Genomic DNA, 27063 nt, shown 5'->3' with positions numbered 1-27063 from the left:
CGGCCCCTCCATCCCCTTGCTCACGTACTAGGACGTCATACTAGAGAGAAACAAGATGATGACGAACCTGGAAGGCCAAGCAAATGTGCATTCTGTCCTACTGACAAAGAAGAGTCACTTGAGATTTTTTAAGGAGAGAAAAATACGATTAAAAAGACTAAGAGGAAGTCTAGTCTGAGGACAGGACACAGAAATGAGAAGCGTGAAAACCTGGAAACAGAAAGACAAGGTGGGATGACATGAGCACTGTCTGAGCAGATGCCCAGGACTGCTGACCCCTGCCCCTGCCCCCTGCAGCCTGGCTCCTGACCTGCCCACGGCACGGTGCGCCCAGGACTGCTGACCCCTGGCCCCCGGCAGCCTGGCTTCTGCCCCCCGCCATGGCGTCATGAAGAAGTCAGGCAAGACCAGGGTGGGAATGTCGCCCCTGGTTCGTTTGCTGTGTACCTACCACTGGCAACTTGTCAACCTCCCCGGGCCGGTTTCCTCACTCATAAAAGGACAAAAACCTCTACTCAAAGGGTCAGGATGAAAAGATGAAGCAACACTACTCTTGTAAATAATCCGTGTCATTATTAGAATGATGAGAACATTAGCTGTAGCCGCAGGCAGCATCACTGAGGGGTCACTGGGTGCCAGCTACTGTGCTGACAAGCATTTTAATCACCTGTCATCTGAGCTGTTCAGCCTAGACCCTCATACACTGTAGGTCCTCAGTAAAACTCAGCTCTGTAAGGACCAACCAGGAACAGGAAAACGCGCCAAATGAAACCAAATGTAAAGCTTAGTTTTTCCCACTAAATTCAAAGCTATTCAAGGGACTCAGAGTTGGGCCTAAGAACATTTTTGAGTTTACTTTAGCACAGTGTACAGCTGGCTCTCTGTGTCCACAGGGTTCGCATCCAACAGTTCAACCAAGTGCAGACAGACAATATTGGGGGGGGAGATCCCAGAAAGTTCCAGAGAGCAGAACTTTAAATTTGCCACGCTGGTAACTATTTAGATACTATTCACTTTGTCTTTATGACTATTTACACGGCATTTACATCGTATTAGGTATCAGAAGTAATCTAGAGAGGATTTAAAATATACAGGAGGGTATGTGTAGGTTACATGCAAATACTACACCGTAATATATAAGGGACTTGAGCATCATGGATTTCAGTGTCCCCAGGGGAACAGGGACCAAGCCCCTGTGGATGTCAAGGGACGACTACAATGTCTGTTAACCTAAAGTGCTTTTTTCTAAAAAGAAGTCAGATTTCACTTAAATCTTAAACTTCACAACTTCTCTGGATTCAAGAGACTCCAACAACATTTTACTCCCATCTCCTAACAATTTACTTTATTCTTTCTCCCATTCACCATTCACTGGTGCCTCATGCGCCAGAGGACTGGGCTGGATGCCAAGGACACCGGCTGCTCGCTGTGTACAGCACAGGCCAGGGTGAGAGATGTTATGCACACCTTGCAGAGGGAACAAGCGAGGACAAGCAAGACTGAAACAAGGGGCAGGTCGGATGGGACGTGGATCTGAAAAGCGGGTTAGGGTGGCGAGGGAGGAGCTGGAATGCCGTGCTAAGCCTGCCCTTTACCCTAGATATACGGAGATATGCCGGGGGGGGGGGGCGGGGGGCGCCTCAGGAAGAAAAGGAGCAGAGATACTAGGAAAAAACTACTGAGCTGGTGCAGGTGAGGTAGGGACTAATTACAGATGACGGTGCTCTGAGTCTCAACAAGTGACTGAGATTACAGAGACAGATCTCTGTGCGGAAGAAGAGGTAGAAGAAATAAAAGGTGGCTCTGAGGTTTCCTTCCACCTGGGAAACTGCATGAAGTGCGCTGCTTGTCTGCAGTGACCACTCACACCTGGGGAACAGGCCACGACGGTAACCAGGGGAGGCAGAAAGGAGAGGAAGCAGGAGCAAAGCCGACCTTTGACAACATTCAGGAGCAGAGAGCTCCACTTTTCCAAAACAGAACTTACGGAATTATGTTGCTTCAAAAATTCTGCAGCATTTTCTTCTGCGTTACCACCAATTTCACCAATCAGTATGATGCCTTCTGTGGCCGGATCGTTCAGGAGGATTTCCAGACAGTCAGTAAAATCTGTCCCGTTAAAGGGGTCGCCTCCGACACCTGAAAGAGTCAGAGGGTCAGCGCCAGCCGCAGGCTGAAGGGCGGGCCAAGCGGTTCTGCGCGAGAAATGCTGTCTCAACAGGTTTCTTGGCTTACCTACCCTCCTCTTACCAGTATTTTTTGGGTTCGCACCCCTGCATTTAACATTTAAAAGTCATAAATGCTACGTTTATTTCTGCTGATGCTATTACACGAATGCTAAATGGTGGCTGGTCCCTGATACTCACAAAGACAGCCCTATTTCTGGGTTAGCCCTTTATCGAGAGTCTTCCCTCCCACAGAATTATTCCCAGATGGCTCTTTAAAAATGAGCATTTTAAAAAAATGTGTGTTTGTGAGAATATCATCTCTGATTAAACAGGTAAGGAATTTCTCTGCACAAAATAACTCTTTGAGGAGGCACACTGCAGAGGAACCACTCACAAGCTGGGACACAAGTCCTAGTGAGGGACGGGGGTGTCCCGACCTCTCTTCCTTCTTCCCTTAGACCCAGAGGGGCTGATGACAGACAGCACACACAGGGCTCCACTCCAAGCACACGGTGTTTAAGCACTAGCACTTGGACAGGGTTCAAGTCAATGTTCCCCACAGGCTGACTGCCTCCTTTTCACATTTTTAAGTTATAAACTCACTGAAGGCAACACTGGTTTCCCACCTTTCAATGCATCTCTGAAGAGTGATCTTGCAGGAGAGAAGCAGCAGGTGCCACATGCCAGCCACTTGGCCAGCTCTGCGCCTCAGCACAAGTCACACCTGCCACCTCCTAACCCTCCCAAACTCTCTGTGAGACAGAAATTATTACTCTCAACGTACAAATTAAAACCAGAGGCTAGAGAAGATGGAATTGGCACCCCGTCTCAAAGTCCTTTCTCATTCTCTGTCACACTAAGTCACCTTGTGTCTATGGCTGGACTTTCGCACACAGAAAAGCACAATTAATGTTTAACACTGATTTTACGAATTTGAGTCTTAATAAAAATATGCCAGGGCTATATTTTACATTTTTTTAACTATAAAAAGCTGCCTTTGAAAATATTTTTTAAAATATTCTAAAGATTTGAAGGTATATTTCTAAAAATGAGAAATTTGCCTGGCTTTTGGCAACAAATACCAAAATCGTTTTAAAATGTAAAAACTTTTTTATGTTTTTAAGTGGGAGGCAGTATGATGCGGCAAAGAGAGAGGTTCTGAGGACCTCAAACCTCCTCCACCTAGATTTTCTTGCCAGTGAAGCTTGGTTCCAGCACCAAATCCCAGCACAGCGGTGCCTCACAGGGCGGCCTTAGGAGGGAGATGATAAACAGTGAAGAATCTAGCAACTCTGAAGCCCTGGATGGCAGCTGGTAATAGCAAAATGCTAATTACAGCGCGGCAAGTCCCATGACGAAGGACCACTTCTTCACAGCGAGCAAAGTTAGCGCCGTTCTCAGGCACCGAGGCTCTCCAGGGGCCACACGTCCCAGCACATTTGTTCCGCCAGGCGGAAGTCAAATCTTGGACCATGAATCTTGAAAATTTAACAATAAGCTTCGCTTTTAAGCAAATTAAATTCAAGATCATAACGTCTTTTTCATAAAATGGCACCAGAATCCCTTGCAAATAATCAAATCAATAATTATTACTGTACTTATTCAATGAAGATACTGCACTGCAACAAAACGAGTTTAGCCAAAATCCCTCACCGACGCACAAAGACTGCCCCAATCCAACTTGCGTTGTCTGGTGAACCGCTTCGTAAGTCAGGGTGCCAGATCTGGACACGATACCTTAAAGAAAGAGAATCCCAAAACATTGAGATTGTGTTTATGCGACAGACTATCATATAGTAAAACAAATTACAGACACAAGTACACATGCTGCCAGTCCCACAACCTGTCATCCAAATAAACAATGTCACCAGGTGAGGAAATAAGAAGGGAAGGCTTCAATTACAGCAGGGCGGTTTTAAAAGGAGATATAGAAGAAAGTATATTATTAGTTAGGCTGTTTCATGACTATAAAAGCAGTTTTAAGACCTAAAGTCGTCTACATAAAATGACCGTCTACTGCTGACACACAGTAAAATGGAACAACGCATGTATCAAAACGTCCATAAGGAAAAAAAGATGGCATAAAGTTCAAGGATTAATCTGCAGCTAATAACCCGGGTTTAGGAAAATAAGTTCACAGCCGGGCTTGCTGTCTGCTGACCACACACTGATTCCTCAAGTCAGAGCCCTGTTCTCCTGCAGTGGCTCAGCAAGAGGCTGCCGCTAGTGCTGGAAACTGCAGGGACTGTCTTTCCTGCTGGACTGGAACGCCCAGGGGGTCAGTAAACAAGACTGTTTTCCCCGGCCCTGCGTTCCCAGGATTGAGCACCATTCAGGCACAGAAAGAGCTCAACAAGTATCTACCAAATGGGTCAGAACTGAAAATCAGTGGAGCACAACCATATTCTTAAAATCGAATTTCAAAAGTCTGAGGCCCTTCAGCAGCTGGCCCCCGTCTCACGACAAACACAACCACGAACACCAGCCGCATCTGTCTCACTCATCAGTTTCCCCCTGTTCTCGGAACCTTCTATTCGCATCCTCTCTCCCTCACGCGGCCCCTCCTCCGTGGGACTTGCCATAACTGACAAGGCTGGGCAGGCAATGCCTATGTACACACGTATTTGGTGCATTTAGCTTTCAAGCAAAGGACACCCAGTACTTCAGCTGTGCGCCTTCGTGGGCAATGTCCTGGTCTCCTTCGCACGCCTATGTGAGTCTCAGGGTAGAACTATGTTCCCACTGTTCACTTAGTACCCTGGATTACTGGGAAGAACAGCTGTTTTATTTATTCTAGTCTTTTGATGGATCAGCATAATCATCAGTAAATAGTAACACTAGGATGTTATTCTTTTAAGGGGCTTTCATCTAATTACATAAATGATATATAATTTATATAAATGCAAACTGCATACACTTAAATAATGAAATGAATGGTTTTAGGGTAGATTGCTCCTGCCATCCTTAAAGTATTTATAGTAAAAGAGACTTAAAAACATCTGTCGTCAGGGCACTTCTGCCTCCAAAAAGCGGAGGTGTTCTCCTCTATTCTTCCTGCTAAGTACAACTAAAAGTAAAACGTAAAGGGACTAGAAAAGCTAAAAAAATTTTTTAAAAATGAAGTACAAGGAAGCAATCTACCCAACTTCAAGACTCATTACATAATTATAGTTATTGAGATTGTGTGGTATTGGCAAAACCCAGAGCAGACCAACACAAATGTGCCAACTGATTGATGACCCAAAAATGCAAAAGCAACTCAATGGAAAAAAAATATGATCTTTTCAACCAATGGTGCTGAAGCAGCTGAACACATGGAGATGAAAAAGAACTTTGATCTAAGTCTCACACCTAGAAAACTTCACTGAAATTGGATCATGGGATTTAAATGTAAAACTATAAAATGCTCAGGAAAAAAAATGGGCATTTCAGGCTAGGCAAAGAGTTACTAGACTTGAGGTCAAAGCATATTCCACAAAAGAAAAAAATTTTCATGAAAACAAAAACCTTTGCTCCCTGAAAGATCCTGTTAAGAGCACGAGAAAGCAAGCTACAGACGGGAGAAGATATTTGTGAGCCACGCATCCAACAAGGTATTAGCATCTAGAATGTACAAACAACTCTCAAAACTCAACAGTAAAAATGCAAATAATCCGATTAGGCCACGGGCAAAAACACAAAGAAACACTTCACGGAAGAAGACACACGGACGGCACACAGGCACCTGAAAACATGAGCCGTTAAGGGGGTGTAAATTACACCCACGACGAGACGTCACTGAACCCTCATCAGAATGGCTACGATAAAAAAACAGTGGCCAATGCTGGCAAGGATGTGGAGAAGCTGGATCACAGCTACGCTGGTGACGGAGATGTAGAATGGTCCAGCCACCGTGCACAGCAATTTGGTGGTTTCTTAAAACAACATGCAACTATCACACCCCCAGCAACTGCACTCCTGGGCAGGCATCCCAGACAGATGAAGGCTCGTGCCGCGTAAAAACCCGTGTGCAAATGTTTATAGCAGCCTCGCTCGTCAAAGCCCCGGACTGGAAATAATCCCAGTATCTTTCAACAGGTGACTGGTTAAACAAACTGCAGTGTACGCGCGCCCTGAAATACTACTCAGCAGCACAAAGGAGTGACCTGCCGACGTGACAACCCGACGAGTCTCCAGAGAATTACACCAAGTACAAACAGCCAGTCCCAAAGGCCACACACTACATGACTCCATTTACACAGCACTCCTGACATGAAACAATTTTATAAATGGAGGATTACTAGTTGCCAAGGATTAAGAAGGGAGTGGGGGTGGGTGCAGCTATAAAAGGGCAAGATGAGGGATCCCCGTAGCGATGGAGACATTCGTTATCTTGCCTGTATCGATGACAATATACTGGTTGTGTGACACTGCTTATTACAGTTCTGCAAGATGTTACCACTGGGGAGACGCTGGATAAAGGGTACACAGAGATCTGTCTGTATGATTTCTTACAAGTACCTGTGAATTTACAATTAAATGAGTTTAAAAAGTTCAATTAAAATAAATTTTTTAAAAAGGATGTAGGAGTCAAGTATGTCACATGCGGTTGAGAGTAAAAAAAAGTCTAACATAAGAGAAAAAAAATCATAGTTAAATATCAACTTGGAATCCGATCACTTTCTTCAATAGCATTCAGTCAGCTGTTACACAGTTTTATTAGTTGTCATCAACACAAACTAGAAAGTCACTCCACTGTCGTGCTGCCGTCACGCTGCACCACGTTCCATTCAGAAATGCCCGAGGGATGGAAACCCTTCCCGTGAACCCCTGCAGGACTGGAAGTCGGTGTGGCTTCTGGGAATATAGCACTGGGATCAAAACAGGAACAGTTGATACAACAAGACCATCTCCTCTCCCTCATCTCCTCGAAAATTCTGTAGTGTCGTGTGTTTTCTTCTAGGTGAATTTTTTTTTCCAGTCCTTTTTCAAAGGAATTAAAAGCAGTCTCCCGGAGGCCTGCCTCATCGATGTGTTACCGGCAGGCAGAGAGCCGAGGGCTTCCCTGAACTCCTTTCAGTTGTTTGAGGTTTACGGGCACCTTGTAAAGCAGGGTGTTTCTCAGAAAGGCAGCTCAGCACAGGCAGACCTTCCCGCACGCCCGCCTGAAGTCCAGAGCAGGAGCCAATCAAAGCGGCGTGAGGAGCACACAGAGGATTCACGTATGCACACGCGCTTCAGTGACGAGGTGGATCAGGCCCCGACTGGCACTCAGCTGGCCCGGGGGGCTCCCTGCAACCTCCCTGGTGAGAGGGCTCGGTAAGGACCCTTCTGGCAAGCAGGGCTGCCAGCTCCAGGAGCCATCAGTAATACAGGAAAATCACGGTCGTTAAGCCAGCCCTGCAAACCACACAGCTGACATCCACCCACGGGACTAACTATTCTTACGTAGTATTTATAGTCATGGTTTACGGACAGAGAAAATACTGTAACCCTATTATGGTGGGGAAACAGTACAGCTTAGTGAGAGTTAGGTGTGAAGAATCTAAAAACAGGCATTAACGGGCTGCCTTTGAAATGTTAATGTGATCATTTCTTTGAGGAACTAAACGAGTCGCAGTACAATTGTCTCAAAACATTTTGAGAGAACCTGTGACATCCAACAAGGCCAAGTCACTCTAGGACAGGGCACAAACTAACAGTAAAAATATTTACAGCACGTACACCTGACAGAGGACTTATATCCAGAATATTTATAGAAGCCTCTTATAATCATCAATTATACAGAAAATTATATAAAGAGGCAACCCAATAAAAAAATAATGTGCAAAAAACCTCAAGACATGATTCACAAAAGAAGATCTATAAATAGCCAGTAAGCACACGATCTCATCAGTCGTCAGGAAAACTCAAATTAAAGCCACAACGAGACATCACTGCGCTCCCAGCAGAGTGGGTGGTGATGCTAAGTGCCCGTGGGACGAGGGACAATGGAGCGCTCACACCTGCCTCGATGGTGGGCGCGCAGAAGGCGGGCACTCAGCACAACTATTTGACAACTTCTTAGAAAGTCGAGTATACTTTGACCCTATGACTTAGCAATTCCAATCCTAGGCATTTTACCCAAGAGAAATGAAACGTATCCACAAAAAGACCAGCACACAAAAGCCCGCCTTCACCTTATTCATGATGCTCAAGTCTGGAAACAACAGAAATTTTCATCAGTGGGAGAACAAACTGTAATCATTCAAGAGGATACTACTTAATAATAAAATAAAATTAACTGCTGACACATGCAAAAAAAATGGGATAATCCATAGTGTGCTGAGCAGGAAAGAATCTTCAAAACCCCCAAAATATTTTCACTGATTCTGTGGAATTATTATTATTGTTTCTCAAACATCAATTTAGGGTACAGAATCAGTTCACTACAAAGCTTCCCTGGGAAATTCTATTAAAGCTGAACTCATTCAAATGAGTTTGATCTGCACCGTCAGATTCTGTTTGTGAGTCCTGAACTTAGGTCAAGGAGTTTTGTGTTTCATCTATAAGAAATATGTACTCACCAACTCTTCCTTTCTTGTGAATGTGGCCAGGCATGATGCCAATTTTGCATTCTCCAGGCTGCAGGAAAGTAATTCATAGTTTCAGAAAAGTGAAGGGGAAGAAAAAGTGCCTCGGAGGTCATACACACAGATATACATGGACTGATTCAAAAAGCTCGTTAGCCTTTAGAGGCTAAAACGGGGCTTTGTTCTGTTTTGCGCACTCACGTTGATGACTCCAGGGCAGTTCGGCCCGACCAGCCTGGTCTTGTCCTGGCGCAGCAGCCTGTGCTTGACCCGCACCATGTCCTGCTGCGGGATGCCTTCCGTGATGCACACCACCAGGGGCACCTCTGCGTCAATGGCCTCACTGATGGCGGCAGCAGCAAAAGGAGGAGGGACGTAGATGACAGACGCGGTCGCTCCTGTCTGTTCTTTGGCCTGAAACGTTAACCGTGAAGCATGTTATTATTGGTGAAGTCATAAACATTGTAAAGGAAATTCAACACCGTGATTATAATAATGTCTCGGGGCCACCGCCAGGAGACATCGGATGTCTTCATTCTTCCCATTAGCAAGTTCACTGTGCTGTCAGAGAAGAGCAGAATAAGCATGGCCTCCTTTCTGCCCCTTGGGGATGCCTCTCTGAGCTGACAGTTTCGATGCCCTCCCATTCCCTCAGGCTAGAGCATGTCAGTAAACCTCAAAGCACTGCCCGATTTGCGTTTGTGTCCCCTCATTCCTGGGCCATGTTTATTTTTGTTGCTCTACAAGACACTTAGCACCTGTTCAGTACCAAAGACCTTGTACCTCCCCAGGAGAAAAAGGACTAGTGAGACCCAAGCTTAAGAACTCAGCTCTCAAACATCTGTTTAAAGATATATCATACTTATGCACGCGGATTAGAAATAAACGAAAATACACTTGCGTAAATGAGCACAGGATAGGAATGGGTCAGGTAAGACTAGAGTCTATTCTACACCACCCCTCACAATGCAACGCACGTGAAGACCATCAGTCTGATCACTGCTCCCTCTGTGGTCTCTACATGCTCTCTACACGTGTCCGTACAGACAGAGTCTTCCCCCACCTCCACTGGTGGCCATGTCTCTTCCACTGTAATGGAAGCTCCTTGAAGACAACAGATTGTGATCTGTGACTCTCCAAGACTGACAGCACCTACTTGGTGAGAGGCCCTGAGAGACTCTATACAGGCTTCAGGTAAGGCTTCCCCACAACCCTGTGCACTTAGCATCTCCATCTACACATCACGATGCTGAGGCCAAGAGATATTAAATAACTTGTGCAAGATTACATGGCTAAGAGGTAGCAGAGCCAAGACTCAGACTTCAGTATATCTGATTGCAGTGTCAGTTATTTTCAGTTACAGCAGTCTGCCTCCCAATAAATGTTAAAACGTAACCTGATCAAGATATAAATCAAAATCTCCTGGAAGGCTGTGCCATAGGAGTTTACAATGGATACAAACACAAAGTCATAGAACATACAGACACAGCTAAGGGCGGACATAGAAGACAGTGTCTGTGGGCATCACCCCAAAATGATTCACCACAACCTCAGAGGAGGGAGCTTTCTCTGCCACATTCCTGGTAAAAAGAGGTTATCTGGACAGTGAAAGAAGAGTAAGTAAAAGGACGCTAACTTGCCAGGGGCTAAAAATAATTTGAAGTAATTTTTAGGTAATGTTTTTAAAAACTATGTTCAAGGTGATAACAGAGAAGTCGGGACCAAAGAAAAAACTAGGCTGGAACCAACAGAAAGCAGATCATAGGCATGTACATATTTTACGGAAAATATATCCCATGGTTTTCTACTTAAGGCTACAAATACTTTCAGAAGCTGAACTTGCCCTGGCAAATAACACTGGATGAAAGGTATCCGTTCTTCTCATTCAGAAAGCTCTTTGTAAGAGCTGAACAGGTGAGAAATAAACAGTATCTGTCAAAGAACTTACAGAATATTCCAAATGTCATATCTATTGGGTCATAATGAATAACAAATGAATTGCTTAGCAACAAAACCTTCTTTAAAAGAAAGAAAAAAAAAAAAAGGCTCGTAACAAAAGTCAAATCTACCTAGAGGAATTATGAAGACAGCTCCCCTCTATATTTTGAGGTAAAGAAATCAGCCATTTAAGAGAATTTAAGAGGGGAAAAGAAGGTAGAGACAGCTCAGTGGTAGAGCTCATGCTTAGCAAGCACGAGGTCCTGGGTTCAATCCCTAGTCCCTCCATTAAAAAAAAAAAAACGTAGTATTTCAAAACATGCCTAAAAAAAGAAAAGGGTGGAGGAGACAAAAAATGCAAAGTAAAAAGACTCTAAATGATTATTCTACAGAATATGATTTTTTTTTACTCTTTAAAATGTAAGACACTCAAAACACACAGACACATATATTATACTCTATTTTCAAATTTAAAGTAAAATGAGAATTCCAAATTTGAATATTTGTTTTTTCCCTACATTTTAGGATTAAGAATACAAATTAACTTCAATTTGAAGTTAGTATTCTGAAAAGAGACTAAGTCTATAAATTTGTACTTTAAAAAAATGCAGTACTACGAGGGGGAGGGTACAGCTCAAGTGGAGAGCACATGCTTAGCGTGCACGAGGTCCGGGGTTCAACCCCCAGTCCCTCCATTAAAAAAAAAAGCAAGCAACACTTTAAAACATGCCTTAAAAGTATGTTGTGGGGGTTACATTTTTTATCATCAGTACATTAATTTCAAGTACTAACCTTATCTCCTAGATTTTAAAAAATTAAATAGCCAAGAATTTGTACTATAATTTTGATACTACTATTATTTTTGTGTATGTTCATGTAACGCAGAAAGAGGATGAGAGCACACACAGTGAACTCAAAGTAGCTCACCATAAAAGCTACATCTGAGAAGTGGAGAACACTATATAAAATTTAACTTTATGTACTTTTACATCTGAATCTTTACAATGAGCACATGTTAGCTTTGTAACAAAGAATTAAAGTTTAGGTTAAAATCACTTCTAAAGTACTAAGAAATTAGCAACTTGGGGGAGAGACTAGGACTCTGATTTATAAATCAGACTATACAGCTAAGTTTTCCCACACAAGACCAGCACACTAATTACTTAACTCCAAGCCACGCTAAGTCTGCCACTTATCGGCTGTGAGGCTACGTGCAGGACCATTTCCTCTCTGCGCCTGTCGTATCCTTGTCTTTAAAATGGGGGTAATAACAGCATCCACCTAGGGGGCTGCGGGGAGCCAGGAACGAGGCCGTGCACAGGAAGTGGTCTTTCCCTGGCCCGGCAGTGAAAGAAAAATTAAAGAGCAGTAGGGCAGGGGGCGGATGCTGCCGTGTGCACTGCTAACATCCCGGCAGAAGTGGTAAGGAAAGGAGAGGAAGCCAAAGAGAAGCCAGCACCTGACTTCCTCCCGTGGAAGCTGGGGTACACTCGTCAGCAAAAGCGACCCAGGCTGTGGGAAGACACCCAGGCCTACATCACGAGAGCGAACCCACTGGTTTGTACTGCAACTCAAATTTCTCTAGGTTACTGGAACTGGAAAAAGCAAGCGACTCTCCCAAAAGGGGCACAATTAAGATCTTTAACCAAGGTGCGCCAGCTCCTCCCCCGCTCGTCCTTTCCTGCCAAACTCGGCGCAGTTAATCACCTCCTTCACGGTATTAAAGACCGGCAGGCCCAGGTGCGTCTTGCCTCCTTTCCCCGGAGTGGTTCCGCCGACGAGCTTGGTGCCATACTCCAACGCCTGCTGGCTGTGAAAGGTGCCCTGAGGGGAAGCAGCACAGGACCAGTGAGGAAGGGCCGGCTGGGAAGCCGGAAGGCGATCTTCAGCAACGAGGAAAAGAAAAACACACAGGTTAACATGCGCTTCCCTGAGAATCTCGGTGACATCTACCCAAGCCCTCGCATGGCGTGCTGAGCGCAGCTCCCAGCCCTGACGCAAAGGAGGCCACTGCGAGCCAGAGTAACTGGTTTTTTGGGGTTTTTTTCCACGGAGGTGTCTTTTCGCTCCATTTTCAAACTTGGTGGATGACCAGAAACCCCCTGGCGTTTACTTGAAAAGAACACCTGTTTTACTGTTCTTCATCTCCTGATGTCCTCACAGCCCTCTTCTACTCAGTTTAAAGTCCACAGTCAACCACTCTAACCACACAACCACCCTGGCTCTCTCTCACTTCCACTTACACCTCCAGCAAAACTAGTCTCAGTTAAATCCAGTTCTCCCCCTGCTCCAAGGCTACGCACATGCCACTGAACAGTCACTGGAGAAAAAAATTAAAATTAAAATTAAAATAAAACCATGCTAACTAGTCTCACTTTAAACGAATGATCCCTAATCTTAAGTGAGCCTTTAATGCCGCCCAGCCAACACCCTGTATGTCCCAGTCCGTTTACTCGGCACTACTGACATTCTGGGCACGTTGATTCACCCTTACGACGCTGTCCTGTGCTTTGGACCGTGTTTAGCAGCGATGTTTACCTCTACTCAGCAGACGCCAGTGTACTGCCCCCTTCCCTGCCCCAATCAGTTCTGACAACCAAAAATTTCCCCAGGGATCGAAAGCTGCTTTTTCACTAAGCTCCTGGGGCCCCACCTTCCCTGGTTTTCACCTTCTCTTTCTCTCCTGTCCTAGACTTCTCTTTTTCATTTCAATTTATGCCCTTGGTGACCTCATCCCCTTCATGGTAATGAGGATCATTCATATGGTGACCTCTCCCATACAAACAGAGACACACGTACCTCCAGCATACCTAGCCGAGACCTTCGCCTTGAACTCCACATTCACACTGTCAACTGCCTACCTGACTTCTCCACCTGGAGAACTAGCAGGCATCCCAAACTCAGTGCCAAAACCAAGCTCCTGATCGCTCCCCTCCACAGTGCACCCCGTCTCAATTAGTGACAACTCCACTCCCAGCAGACGTGCACACCAAAAATACTGGAGTCATTCTTGATTCTTCTTTCTCTTATACCACAAATTAGGATATATTAGTAAATCCTATTGCCCTACCTTCAAAACAGAGCTGACAGCATCTCCCCCCTCCTACTGCCACCATCTTGGTCTAAGTCACCAACACCTCTTGACAGAATATTGCCCTTGCTCCCTTTCAACCTATTCTCAACACAGAAGCCAGAGTGAGCCTGAGACATGTCACTTCTCTGATCACACTCTCCAACAGTTTCTCATCTCATTCACAGCAAAAGCCAAACTCCTCGCACCAGCCTGCGAGTCAGTATGCAAGCTGCCTCCTCACATCAGGACACCTCACTGCCCAGCCTCATTTACTGCTCTCTCATCGCTCATCCCACTCCGGTACACTGGCCTTGCGGCTGCCGCACACAACAGGCACACCACTGCCTCCTGGCCTCACTGTCCCCTTTGGCTGGAATATACATCCACCCGGTTCACTCCCACATCTCCTTTAGAACTTGACTCAGAGGTCAGGCTTCCCCTGACCACCTGGTATAAAATCCCCCCTTCCCCATCCTCACTGCCTCCACGACTCCACACACACACATACGTACACGCCTCCCTTCTCTGGTTTAGTGTCTCCACAGCATTTACACTTCCTAATGTACCACGAGATTTACCCACTGACTCTGTTTCTCTTCCCCACCACTCCATGAACACAATGATTTCTATCTTCTTTGCTCACTGACGGATGGCAACTAAATCAACACATTCCATACAGTAGGCACTCAATTAAGTAGTTGCTGAAAACTGAATGGATCTATGCGGTCATTCTATAGGGACCTAAGAATGCTGACTCAACTACTCAAGTTCTACTAAAGGCATAAAATTTGGGGCCTTAAGAGGGACTTCAGAAATTTCCTGATTCAACATCTTCATGGAAGGAAACTTAGTCCCAAGCATGTTAACTGACTTATCTAAAGTCAGTGATGGAGCTCTGGAAAGAACCACAGGCCAGTGCTCTCTCTTTGGAGCAGTGTCATTTAAAGTGTCGTCTTTGGACTCTTACAGTTCTGCAGTGAGATAAATACAAAAAGAAAAAGAAAAAAATTGACAAAACAACAAGAAAGAAAAAAAAATCTAACTTAAAAAAACAGAAATAAGAGAGAATGTTTGCAAACTTTTATAGCCGTATGATAGTGCTATGACTTTTATTGTATTTTGAAAAAGTACTAATCTGCATTAAATTGGAAATAAAAACAGACATACCCAGACTGGTCTTCCACTCTAGACAGAGAAGCACTGCCCTAGACTACAGCACTGTTAGATCAGGTCAAACGGACAACTTTTTCAGTCCTAACGTAGTGTCAAACAGGGATAACACTTCCTGTTCATAAGCTGCTTTTTCCTAGTTTTCCCGTTATCACCACTCAGTGCACAGTTCAGAACAGGAATACTTTAAGCAACTCATAAAAGCCAGTACAAGCAATAGCACCCAGTGGAAATCTGCATGGTTGAGGTCCATTCTGAAATACACATATTCCTCATTCACATGTGGAACAATGTGTGCACTGAAAAAAAAAAAAAAAGCATGAGGGAAAATGCAGATTTCCTACAGATAAACTCTAAGTTTCAGACCTTACTGTTACCTCCGTAGACAGAAACTTCACAAATCTGAGACAACTAAGGCTCCCAATTACTTAAAAAAAAAAGAAAGAAAGAAAGTGAATGAGAAACAACGTAATTGCAGATAACTAAAAGACACTGAAACCAACCTCGGATTTCATTATTTAGGCAAATGATCACCTAATTTAGGAAGCAGAGACAGTTCCAAAGAGTGCTTACAGGCATGAACTTAAAAGAAAAACAAAATTATACAGAATAAACTTACGTGGGGAACTTGGGGTAATCAAACATCTGATTGTATGTTAACAAAATTAATACCTAACCAGAAAAGGGACTGAATCTGATTTTAACTGGCAGAGGAGTAAAAAAATGCATCTCAAATGCTAGAGGAGCATCAACGTTCTTCAGAATATGTATGTGAAAGTGATGTGCATAAAACGCACGGCTATCAGAACAGGTAAACCCATTTTACCTATGAACTAGATTTCAAGGTTTGGGGTATTTCTTTGTTTGTTGGTGGAGGATTCTTCTTTTTTAAGATAGTTGAGGAATGGGAGAAAAAGAAGAAAGGTCTACTGCGATTCACATTTCTGTGCCCAGTTATTTCAGAAAAAAGTCAAAAAGCAGGAGGACATTTCATATGAAACAACTCCCCAATCAAATTCATTTTTTTAAAAAAAGAACTATGTAATTTTAAAGCAATTCCTAAGTACTTTAAAAAACAGAAGTTATAGAAATCTGGATATTTCAGTATTATTCTCTAGATCAGGGGTTGGTTAAGTATGGCCTGAGGAATCTCGCCGGCCACTGGTTTTGTGAATTAAGTGAAATTACTGGCAAACAGCTGCACCCATTCCTTGCCGTTTCATCTGTGGCTGCTCGTGCTGTTCCGGCGCTACGGAGTAGCTGTTACGGTGACCGCCTGGCCTACTAAGCCTAAAATATTTACCATCTGGTCCTTTACAGAGTAAGCTTGCCAACTCCTGCTCCAGGTCACTAAAATACTGCAGAACAGATGTGGCAATTCTCCTAATCACAGAAAAATCATTAACTTTTAAATTAAAAAAAAAGTCATTAATTGCTTTTATCTTGCCATATCTCCTTTAACTATGAAGGAAGGAATACTCTGGGTTAAGACTCGTGGTTATCTTCTAATTGATTTGGCAGTATTCCTTTGTTTTTTAAAAAATCTGTGCATCTACTATAGAAACTAAAATCTGTATAAATGCATTCGAGGGCAACTTAGCAGTGGCTGTTAAAATGTTAAATACACAGAAATTCTGGCACCCAATCTTACTTTTAGGAATCTATTTAATAGACATATATATGTATGATTTATATCATATCCTGTATAGTATGTGTGTGTATGTATATATATATACATATATATATATATATATATAGTTCTGTAGCATACACATTACCTAAGTAAACATATGTTTGTATGAGCAAGAAAAATACCCGGAAGGACACATGTCAACTTGCTAACAGAAGGAAGTGCAGAGGAGTAGAACGGTAGGAAGGAGGGAAAGGAGATTCTTACGTTGCATGTTATTGTGGAATCCCATCACAGATACATTTACACTTATGTAAATTCCATGATGCAGGCAGACGATAGGGGGAGAGCATAAATATAAATGGAACGCGTGAGGCATTTTTGCCTGCCAGTCCCCCAAAGGCATCTGCACACAGACAGTGTAAGACGGGAGAAGTCAGCGTCTGCCTCCTCTGCCCACTGCGGTCCCGGGGCCACTCTGGCTTATTGCCCCGCACTGATCTGTGGTAACTGCATATTTTTTTCTGTTCAAGGCCTAAACACAAGCCGTCCATTTTCCCTAGTGCTTAATTAAAGGAACAATGATTTGTTCCAATGTTGGAGAAACGCCAGTGGTGTTACACTTGCCGAAAGAGAGTATGTGGGTTCCCAACACAACACTAGACTCCTAGGGAGGGATTTTCAAGGTAAGACTGAATACAGTTTTCATCTTACAGGCTGACTATCGCACCTGACCTCCTCCTAAGACACACCTCCACTGCCATACTGCATACTTTCCTGCTATGTATTGTAACTTTAACGACATTTTAAAAATAGAAAATAGTTCAGTATTTTTGTACCTCTAATATACATCTTTAAAAAAGAATCTTGATGTACATACCTGCTTACCAGTGAAACCCTGGCAAATCACCTTCGTATTTTTATCAACATAGAGATGCTTCCGGGAAGCTGTGTAGGTACAGTGCCGGATCCCATTCTTCTGCACTGAAAAGTAGAGAAAATACGACACGTTATAATTTCTCCAAACTTTTGGACTATGAATTTAACCTGGTGACAAAAAAAAAATCCTCTAATGCAAGCACTATCTTGTGATGATGGTAACTTCAAATGTCACTCTTGAAATGAGACATACTGACTACAGAAATAAAGAAACAAACAAAAAAAGATGCTGTTCTATCCTCCAGAATCCCCTCTGTACTGAGAATCATAATCTTGTAGCTTTTTCTGAATTGAGAAAGAAAAGGTTAAGTTTATAATTTTCATTTCTCTGAAAGAAAACTGGGGCTCAGACAAAGAGATCAAATTCAATCCAGGGACTAAAAACTAGGTGTCACTCCTACCCACAGTGTTTACTAAATAGCCACACGCTTTCCCCATTTGACTCAACATTTTTAAGCCCAACACCTATAAACAAAGACGAGCAAAGAGGCAAACTTTGTCAGAACCATGAAGGACTACTCTGCAACTCACTCCCCAGTAATAATACTAACATTAAGTGTTAATATTAAATGTGAAGTCATGGAATAAAACTTGTCTAAAATATAATCGAAAATTATTTACGGGTCTCTTCTGCTTAAGACTCAAGACCTCACATATAAAAGAAACAGGGAAGATAAGATAAATAGGAAAAGAAGATGAGGGAGAAACATGTAAAAAAAAATCTAAGTTATTTTCAGCAACGGACCTCAATGAAAACTGAGACATCTAAGTCTTTCCTAAAGCCAGCTCCCGAATATTTCAAAAATAAATAGAAAGTAGAGCACAGATGAATTAAAATTGTGGGCTACCTTTAAAACCCCCATTAAAGCCCCAACCTGCTGCCTCTGTGGCCCACCCCTGGCCCTTTTGGAAGTGCCAGCACCTACCACTGAGGCCACCCATGAAAGCTAGAAAAGAACATCTCATCACAAAGTTGTCCAGGGTCCACTCAGTGCTTTTTGTCTTGAATCCCCGCCTCCTGCCCTCCTAAATCCAGACCTCAGGTCCCATAACTGACCTGCTTCTGGCCCTGTGAGCACCCCTTGATTCATCTTCAACTCACTGACTGACCTCAGCTCCCAACAACTTTGAATTTTGGAGTTCCTGGTACCTCTAAGGAAGAGACAGGCCCAGAATTCACCCTGACCAGCCAGGAGAGGAGCATCCTGTGTGCACACACCCCAGCTGAGTCCTCAGAGTAGGCTATGCGGAGCCAGGGGCCCTGGGTGAGCACGGAGGGTCGCGTCCTGGCCCAGCGAGCCCAGCTAAGCACCCAAACCTGGGTCAGTGAACACAACAGGAGCCCGTGGCCTGACTCCCAGTTCTCCCAGCTGGAGCCCCACCCCCACAATACTGGTGGATGAGCCTTCCTCCCCTGCTGCTGTTCCTGGGGCAGAACTTGCTCCCACAGTCCCTCCCATTCCTGGAATATTCAATAAATGGTCCGTCTATCAGCAGTTTCCGGACAGGAAAGAACAAGATTTGATTCACAAGATCAAACAAGCTCAGGGTATCTGGAGCCCATACTTGATAAAAAGGAAACACTTGCCTTTTGAAGGTCAAGTTCAGTTCTCCACAAGTACTCCTACACTCAACACCTCAGGAGAGGAGACCTCACACAGTTCACTTCTCCTTCCACAGGGGCAGGAGTGCCCTGTCACCCTGAGCAAAGCCAGGTCGGCCTGCATCTGCGAAGCACGGCCTCAACACCGGAACAACCACGGCCATGACCTGCTCCTACCCCAAACTCCCAGATCGACTCGACGGAGCTCGAGGCTTCACGGCGCCAGATCTCGGGGCTCAGACTGCTTCCCAAAGTGTGATGAGTAGCAGCTCCGCTCCCAGGCAGTCTCCTAGCCCCTTGGCATTGCTCAGCCTGTGCACTGACCCTGCCATTCTATGACATCCAGTGGAGAGGATCTTGGGGGATCCACCACGCATGCGTGCCCGCAGGTCATCTCCCCACCTGCTGTACGAGCCCGGACTCACACAGGTGAGCCAGAACCAACAGACTATCATCACCTCTGAGCTAACCCCAAATACACGCTCAAAGATAAGGAAGTGAAATTCCTGACTGCACTGTGGCCAGACGAGGTATCCCTGGTACTGGAATGAAGGACGCTAAAACACTCACGCATTTATGAGACCCAGAGGGAGATCCTGAGGTGCTCAGCAAGCCCTGGTGTCCATAATCACCACAAATGCCTTCTTAATCCCAGACCCTCACCCCACACCAGAAGACGAGCCTGCCCCGTCTCTGGCCCTTCACCCCGAGCACACTCTCCCAGCCGCCATGGCTGTGGGGAGACCTCAGTCTCCCGACGCTCCGCGCCACCACAACACAGGTGACAACTGGTGGCTACTTTTAAGGTAACACTGGCATCAAATCAATGACAAATCTTAGCACTGCTGACATCAGAGAATCAAGGAAATTCTTTCTCGTTGGCCATTTGTTTGCTTTCAGATGGAAATAACGCAAAAGATGCTTATATTCTAAGTAAAACTCGCCAAATTCTAAGTCACTTCTGTCATTCTCCTCTTTCTTCCCCACCTTAGATAATCCAAGGCCCAGAATCGCAGGCTGGAGGCTCCCCCATGAAAGCAGCCTCTCCTCACCCTCACCTCGGCCCTTCTTCACCTCCCCTCCCACATCCCACCACCCTCCAATTTGCGCTGGTAAAGGGTTCAAACTACTAGCCGCTGTAAACATTAAATCTGACTGGCTCTGTGCATTTTCTTTCCTTACTTGATTTCCTCTCCACCCAAATTACCAGTCAAATACTGTCAATAATTAAAAAAAAAAAAAGGCCTATTCTACTTCTGCTGAAGAATGCAAAGTGGTCTACAGTACAAACCTTCAACTGTGTCTCCTGCTTAAAGAGGTCCAACCGTAGTTTGGTTTTAAATACAAACCTGACCTCTCTGACAAAACCTCCGAATAACTAGAGCAAGCTATTTATTTTCTGAAAGTAACCCTAGAACACAGGGCTTATGTTAGTGGCCAAATCATCTCGCAAATATTTCTCACCTTTCAATTAGCAAGTCAGTGTATGAAACTTCCTGAGAATTTTACTTATATCGATTCATGTCAGTTGACATTTAACTAAAACATTTTCACTTGACATCTGTGACTTACAAATATAATAAAGGGTTTGTAGGGGCTCTGAGATTAAGAAGAAGGAAACTTATAAACACCTTCATGTGACATCTAATAGTAAATACCACTCAAGGGAGTAAACATTTTGTTACTCTCTTTACTGCATTATTTCTATGTAAAATTATTTCCGGCTAAATTGCTTGCAAGATTAAGTGCCATCTCAATACTTTCAGAACTTTTAACCGTAAACTCCGTGAGGGAAAGGACCACGTCTCGTACACCCTGGCATGTGGTACAGCACCTTACAGAGTAGCTGCACAGGAAAAGTTTGACTGAATTTCAGGATGAGACAGGATTTGAGAAGAAACACAGATAGAAGAGCTAAGTATCAAAAGTTCCACTCTTTTTGTGTGAATTGGAAAATGTCAATCTCAAACTCCCACTTACCAAGAAAGAGGGGGGAAAACCTACATCTATTTTTGTACCTGCAAAGATCATAGGTTTCCCAAAAATTCGTATAAAGATGGTACTGAAGTCCAGCCCTATATGCTACTAGCAGTCCTCAAACCTGTATCAATTCAGTACAAATGCAATGCTAACCTTTTTTTTTAAACAAATGAAATCCAGGAAGCAGTAATGTAACACAATTGGACAATTTCATTATAGGAGAAAAGAAAGGACCTAAATCAAAATACAGCATAGGCAGAGCTAAAGGCAGTGACAGGCCAGGAGGATGGTCTGGTAACATGTAACAGGCAAGGAGGACAACCTTGGCAATCTGAGCAACACGAGGGGCCAACAGGAAGGAGGGGACCAAAGCCGGACAGAAAACTGGACAAAGGCCACAAATGAGCAATACAACTGGGGACAGACAAATGGTAATGCAACACATGAGGAGATATCTGACTTTACTGATATGAAGAAAATGAGTATTTTTAATTAAACATGAGGGCAGCAGGAAGGAAGGTTGAGGTCGGCCACCAGGCAGAATTTCCCCGTGGTGAAGGCCATGGGTGCCAGGCCCTGGGGCATCTCCAGGGAATGTGGTGGAGCTGCCTTCTCTTACTAACAGGCCAGCCTAACCTTGGGATTGCGTCCCAGGAGCAGCTGAAAACACAGTCCCAGGAGCCAGATGGGCCTGGGTTGAGTTTACGCTCTGCCACTCACCAGCCAGGTAACCTGGAGCAGGTCTTTTGATCTCCCTTAGCCTCAGTCTTCCCATCTGTAAATGGAATGACAGCTGCCCATGAAGAGGCTGTGATGGTGGCATGAGGCCTGTAAATTGGGTAGCAAAGTGCCTTGTACGCTCCCCAAAATGGGTTCACATCCTACGTGAGCACAAAGGTAAATCATTTTCTAAAAAGAGAGAAGATACAATTCATACATTAAAATCAAATAAGTCTAATCAGAAATGTTCTATCTATGTCCTTATGTATAGCTCATATATGCTTACGTGTAAATACACTGATCCATGTCTACATATAACGTGTCGTATACACACATTTACTAGTAAATTTTTAACATCAACAACTTTTTTAAAAGTGCAGCCTCACTGTAAAAATGGGGATAATAATAATATTATGTACCTCATGGGCAATATGAGAATTAGATGAGTTAATAATATAATATACGGAGCAGGCAGAATAATAACTGGGGTAGAGAAGTGCTATTTTACTCTTAGCTGTTTTTATCATTATCGCGGCTGACATGGAATGAAAAGCCCAAACTGCCTTGAGATGTTTATTGTGCCAGGCGATCTGCCAGGCACTAGGGGTTCGGGGTGAAGAAGAGGGACGGAGGCCCTACCCACAGGAAGCTTCCGGTCCTGGAAGACAGCTAAACATTAAACAAAGAGACGCAAAAACCACGAAAGTGCAAACTGTAATAAAGGCCATGAAGGAAAGGGCCCGAGTCGTCTGAGAGCTAAATCTGTATCCGTCAGCCACATGTGGAGTCCTCTTCCCCACAGAGAGTAACTACGTCACTTATAAGATGGCTGTGGGATGAGGGATGCGAGCTGTGGCCAAAAAGCACCTGCCCAGATGGGACTCAAACCATGGCGTCGTGTGACCAGCAGCGTGCTCCGAACACGTACCCTGAGACTCCACTCATGAAAATACTCCTCCTCCACCTCTCAGACTGTCCCTGTTACTCACTTATTCAGGCACGTGCTCCCGACATTAACACACGTGTACTTACTAATCGTATGCATTATACAGGCTGCTGCGGTCCCTTCTGTAAAATCTTCAAGTACCGCAGAACAGCTCAGCGGCCACTTTCGAACCCCAAACGACCCACCATTCAAATTAAAAACTATATAAAAATAAATACTTGTTCTTATTCCCTATTTATCCTCATAGACCCAACTGATAGGAACTACTGGTTTATGTTCAAAATGACCCTGCACTACCTTATACTTCTTGAAAATCTTCACTATTTCAATTCCAAAGGTGCCTATAAAATCCTCGAACTTTCTCATGGAGGAAATCTTTCTTATTTTTCATTTTCTTTTCTCTCCCCACTTCAACTGGGTTCTTTCTCCTTTTTCATAAGAACTGTTTTTGGGGCTCAGGAATTTCTAAACATTCTAGGCTGCCCCCAACAGGTCTCTGGGGGTTTTTTGTTTGGTTTTTTTTCCTAACTGAAATCAATATTGCAACACGTATGACCTTCAGCACAAAATGTACCATTAATTAAAACTTAGTAGAGGGAACAAAATTCCCTAGCAACTCGAGTTCTATTTGTGACCTCACAGCCTAAATAAACTGTGATCACCTTCAAAAAAAAAGTGTGCAAGGTGACACTGTTGTGGCTGCTGTTTTTCTAGTGGGATTGGAAATGGGCTTAGAAATATGGCATGGGAAAAAGAAGATTTGGGGGATTCAGAGGTTTTTAAACATTAACCCTGTAATTTGTAACCTTTCTAATACAGGAGATACCTTGGTTTAGATCTGACCCCTCAGAGCCTTAGTGTCAGGTTAATCACATGACTGAGACAACTGAAGGCCAACAACAGGAAGCTAAACTAGATGACCTCTTAAGGCCCCAGGATCCTGCGTCTAGGAATAAAGAAGTTCCCGCTCTGCAAGAGGACTGTTAAGTATGGCTAAGGCGAGATCCAAGATCCTGATTTTCTAGACACTTCCTTTCTTCTCCAGACTCTCCTAAGACAGCAGACCTACCCAATTCAAGGATTTTTCAGAAACTCAGATGAGCAAGACCCCAGAAGAGAAAGACATGGGTATAACTAATTCCTTTTTGCCTTCGGCCTACAACACCCTTAGTTATGTTTTAAAACACATAACAAAAATCTCCAGCAAACTTTCCCAAATAAACCCAACTTCTTCCTACCTGCCAAAGTTTGTCCTCATGTGATCTGACAACTGAGAGTAGCTACTGAGTACACTTTTATCATCCTTGTACACTTTTAGAGTGTAATCTTTGCAAGAAACGAATTAAGTCACATCCAGTATTCAGCACCACCAGTACAATTAGGAGAAAAGTGGAAGAAAGGGAGAAAGAAGAAAACTAACTTTGGTTGAGTGCCTATTACGTCCCAAATGCTTTACATAAATTGTTTCACTTATTCTGCATGGTAAACCCAGATCATCCCGTATGTCATCATTCCTAGGATCCATATTTTTTTTTACTTTTTTTTTTAACATTTCTTAGAGTATGCAACTGACAACCAATGGTGTGTCACAATTTCAACCAGCAATCATTTTCCACCATTGGTGGTAGGCAAAATAACAGCGTATCTTACAAGTGATGGTGTCTCATAAAATATGGTAGTATTTTCATGGGATTTGAAACAAAAATTGAGAAATAGATTTAGAAACATCCCCAGAGTTAGTACGCAGACTGTACAGAACTAGCCATACTTCAAACCCTGATGTGGCTGATTCCAAAGTCCTTTCCTACACAAACTACCTAATAATCACAGAGACTTTGAACATAGCAAGAATTTTCAACAGTCTGCGTTAACAGCAACCTTGAATATTAAGTTCTGAGGAAGTGAAAAATTCGCACCACCTGGTGGAGACATTGCAAATCAAGTTGATCAAGGTCCCAGCCAACCCTCAGCTTCTAGGAGTTTTCTAGGTCTGTGCCGACTCCAGGTGCAGAATCCTTCCGCATACCGACCCTACAGTCTACGGAAAGTACAATTCGAAGTGTAGGACCGCCCTGCACAAGGCTCAGCCTCACCCTCCAATTTCCTTCTGGTATCTTCCCCCTGTCTCTCAACCCAGACACTCACCCTCGCAGCTGAGTTCATCCGGGACCACCTCAACTCTCACTCCCCAAAGGGCCAGTCTAGGCGTCGCCCCCAACCAGCCACCACTCATCACTGCGGGATCAAGGGCCTGCCCCCCGGTCTGCGGGGCTCCCAGACCCGAATCCTGGCTCAACCACTCCACAACCCCACCCGCCAGCAGCCTAAGCCAGGCCCCCGCCCCGTAATTCTGAAAAGCTCCCTCCACCCCAGAGGGTCCCGACTTGGGGCCCCCGCCGAAATCCCGCCCCGGAGGGCCCAGCCGCGGCCTGGACCAGGGCGGTGGGCCCGGCGGGGCCGGGGACTCGCGGAGGTTTGGAGGAAAGAGCCCTGGCCGGACTCACGGAGGAAGGAACGCGACAGGAGGCGGACGGCGGCGAGGCCGCTGCTGCCAGAGGCCATGGTCGCGGCGGCAGGGGCAGCGGCGAGGGCTGCGGTCATCCGCCAATGACACTCCCAGGCCCCCGAGGATCCAGGCCGGGGCCGAGGCGCGGGGAGGACGCGGGTGGCCAGAGAGTTCGCCGGAATGAATGTGCTCCCGCAGAGGCCTCGTCACCCAACACTGGGTATCGCAGAAGGGAGAGGGAAAAGGCTTATTAGCGGAAAAGTGGACACTAACTTGGCTCTTCCCCGGAAACGTGAGTTTGATGCAACATTAATGACACCGGCAGCTCAGGGGAAACCCCACTGAGGCCCCTCGGCGCGGGGCGTTGTGGGAACTGTAGTTTGATGGCCGCAACTTGTCAGTTTCAGTCGGGGGTCCGGCGGGAAGCGGAGCGAAGGAGGAAGAGAGAATCAGACCCAGGAGGTGGTGTTAAAAAGAAGTGAGGAAACACTGAGGCGAGGTGCAAAGAGCAGAGAAGAACTTTTCGTGTTCCTTCCAAGGCCAGGCTGCGCCTTCGTCTTCCTCATCTGCCATATGGAGAGGATGATGCTGCTCACCGCCCACCCTTACCAGGACCAGGGGGGATTTCCGAAGGTAGCGGCGAATCTGAACTCGAGCTAGTGTCCCGTGAGGGTAGGGACGTGACGAGGAGGACTCAGAGCTACCTTCCTGGCACCTGACTTCTTGGAATATGGATCTTTTGGTTAAACAAGCTATCGTGCAGCCTTCGGCCAGCACTAAGTAAATGAGTGCTGCTTCCCTGGAGATCCTGGAGGACGGAAGTTACAGGGCAAAGTGCCTACTCCCTGTTTGTTCACTCCTCTGTAAGAGCTCTAGAAGTGTTACGGAGTTCAAACCCGTTCTGCTCCCCCCACAGCAGGCTAATAAATTGGGAAACAGTGCCAGGGCAAGGAATAGGGACTTTATTCTGAAAGACCACAGACTGAGAAGATGGCAGACTAATGTCCTGGAGAAACATCTTACCCCCGGTTAGAATTCAGGCTCCTTTTATGCTAAAAAGCCAGGAGGAGAGCTCTCATCTGGAATCTAACTGGCCAGCATCCTGGTATTAGACTTCCCGGCTGCAGAATTGTGAGAAAAGAAACATTTATGGCTTAAGCCATTCAGTCTGTGGTATTTTGTTACAGCAGCTTGAGCAGACTAATAACCCTGTTTCATGTGTCCCCCAGACCTTTCTGATGGTTCTTTTGACTACTGACCTCCTTCCACCTCTAAGCTGGGAGAGTGGGATGGACAACACTTAAGCTCTCCTGGCTTCCCCTCTTCTTCCCTGAGGATCCTTTTCTGGTCTTGGAGATGTTAACTCACATTTTTGCCCTAAATTGAAGTTACTGCTGTCGTTCTCAGCGGCTCTGAGGTAGGCATTCCTTTCCTGGGGTTATGAACTGAAAATGCCAAACAGAAGTTGGTGAGGGGAAGAGGTGTCAATATTGTTAAGGAGAGGGCCAAACAATAGAAGGAAACATGGAAGGAAAAGCATCAGTTTTTATTACAAAGTGTCTTCCTGCTGCCATCTGAATGTGCCAAAGCTTTGCCTGTATTCTCCTAGGCAGTCTGTGGTCAGCTGGGGCTGCTATCACAAAGTGGCTTGGACTGCCGGGTGCCTGATGAACAATAATATTTATTTCTCAGGCTCTGGGGCTGCGAGGCCTAGATCAGGGTGCCAGCATGGTCGGTTTCTGGCGAGAGCCCTCTCCTGGGTTGCAGACTGCTGTCTTCTCCTTATTTCCTCACATGGCGGAAAGAGGGAGAAAGAGCCCTCTCGGGTCCCCACTATGA

At 44.9% G+C, this 27063-nt stretch overlaps 1 protein-coding gene across 2 annotated transcripts in view; it reads right to left on the bottom strand.

Moving 5' to 3' along the window:
* The window catches only part of SUCLG1 (succinate-CoA ligase GDP/ADP-forming subunit alpha), a 31005-nt gene extending 5604 nt beyond the window's left edge, over positions 1-25401 (bottom strand). Inside the window, exons 1-8 of one of the 2 annotated variants that reach the window (XM_032469648.1) lie at positions 25223-25367; positions 21773-21961; positions 17411-17514; positions 12365-12481; positions 8921-9133; positions 8714-8771; positions 3822-3905; positions 1988-2139 (exon numbers count right to left, since the gene is read on the bottom strand). In XM_032469648.1, coding sequence (XP_032325539.1) covers positions 1988-2139; positions 3822-3905; positions 8714-8771; positions 8921-9133; positions 12365-12481; positions 17411-17514; positions 21773-21875 — 831 coding nt within the window. In that variant the 5' untranslated portion in view covers positions 21876-21961; positions 25223-25367. Of the gene's footprint in view, positions 1-1987; positions 2140-3821; positions 3906-8713; positions 8772-8920; positions 9134-12364; positions 12482-17410; positions 17515-21772; positions 21962-25222 lie in introns of both variants that reach the window. The other variant, XM_032469649.1, reaches the window with a different exon arrangement.
* Positions 25402-27063: the final 1662 nt, after the last annotated feature.

This window comes from Camelus ferus, chromosome 28, assembly GCF_009834535.1.
Source record: "Camelus ferus isolate YT-003-E chromosome 28, BCGSAC_Cfer_1.0, whole genome shotgun sequence".
Classification (NCBI taxonomy): domain Eukaryota; kingdom Metazoa; phylum Chordata; class Mammalia; order Artiodactyla; family Camelidae; genus Camelus; species Camelus ferus.
This window is presented reverse-complemented; position numbering and strand designations above follow the sequence as displayed.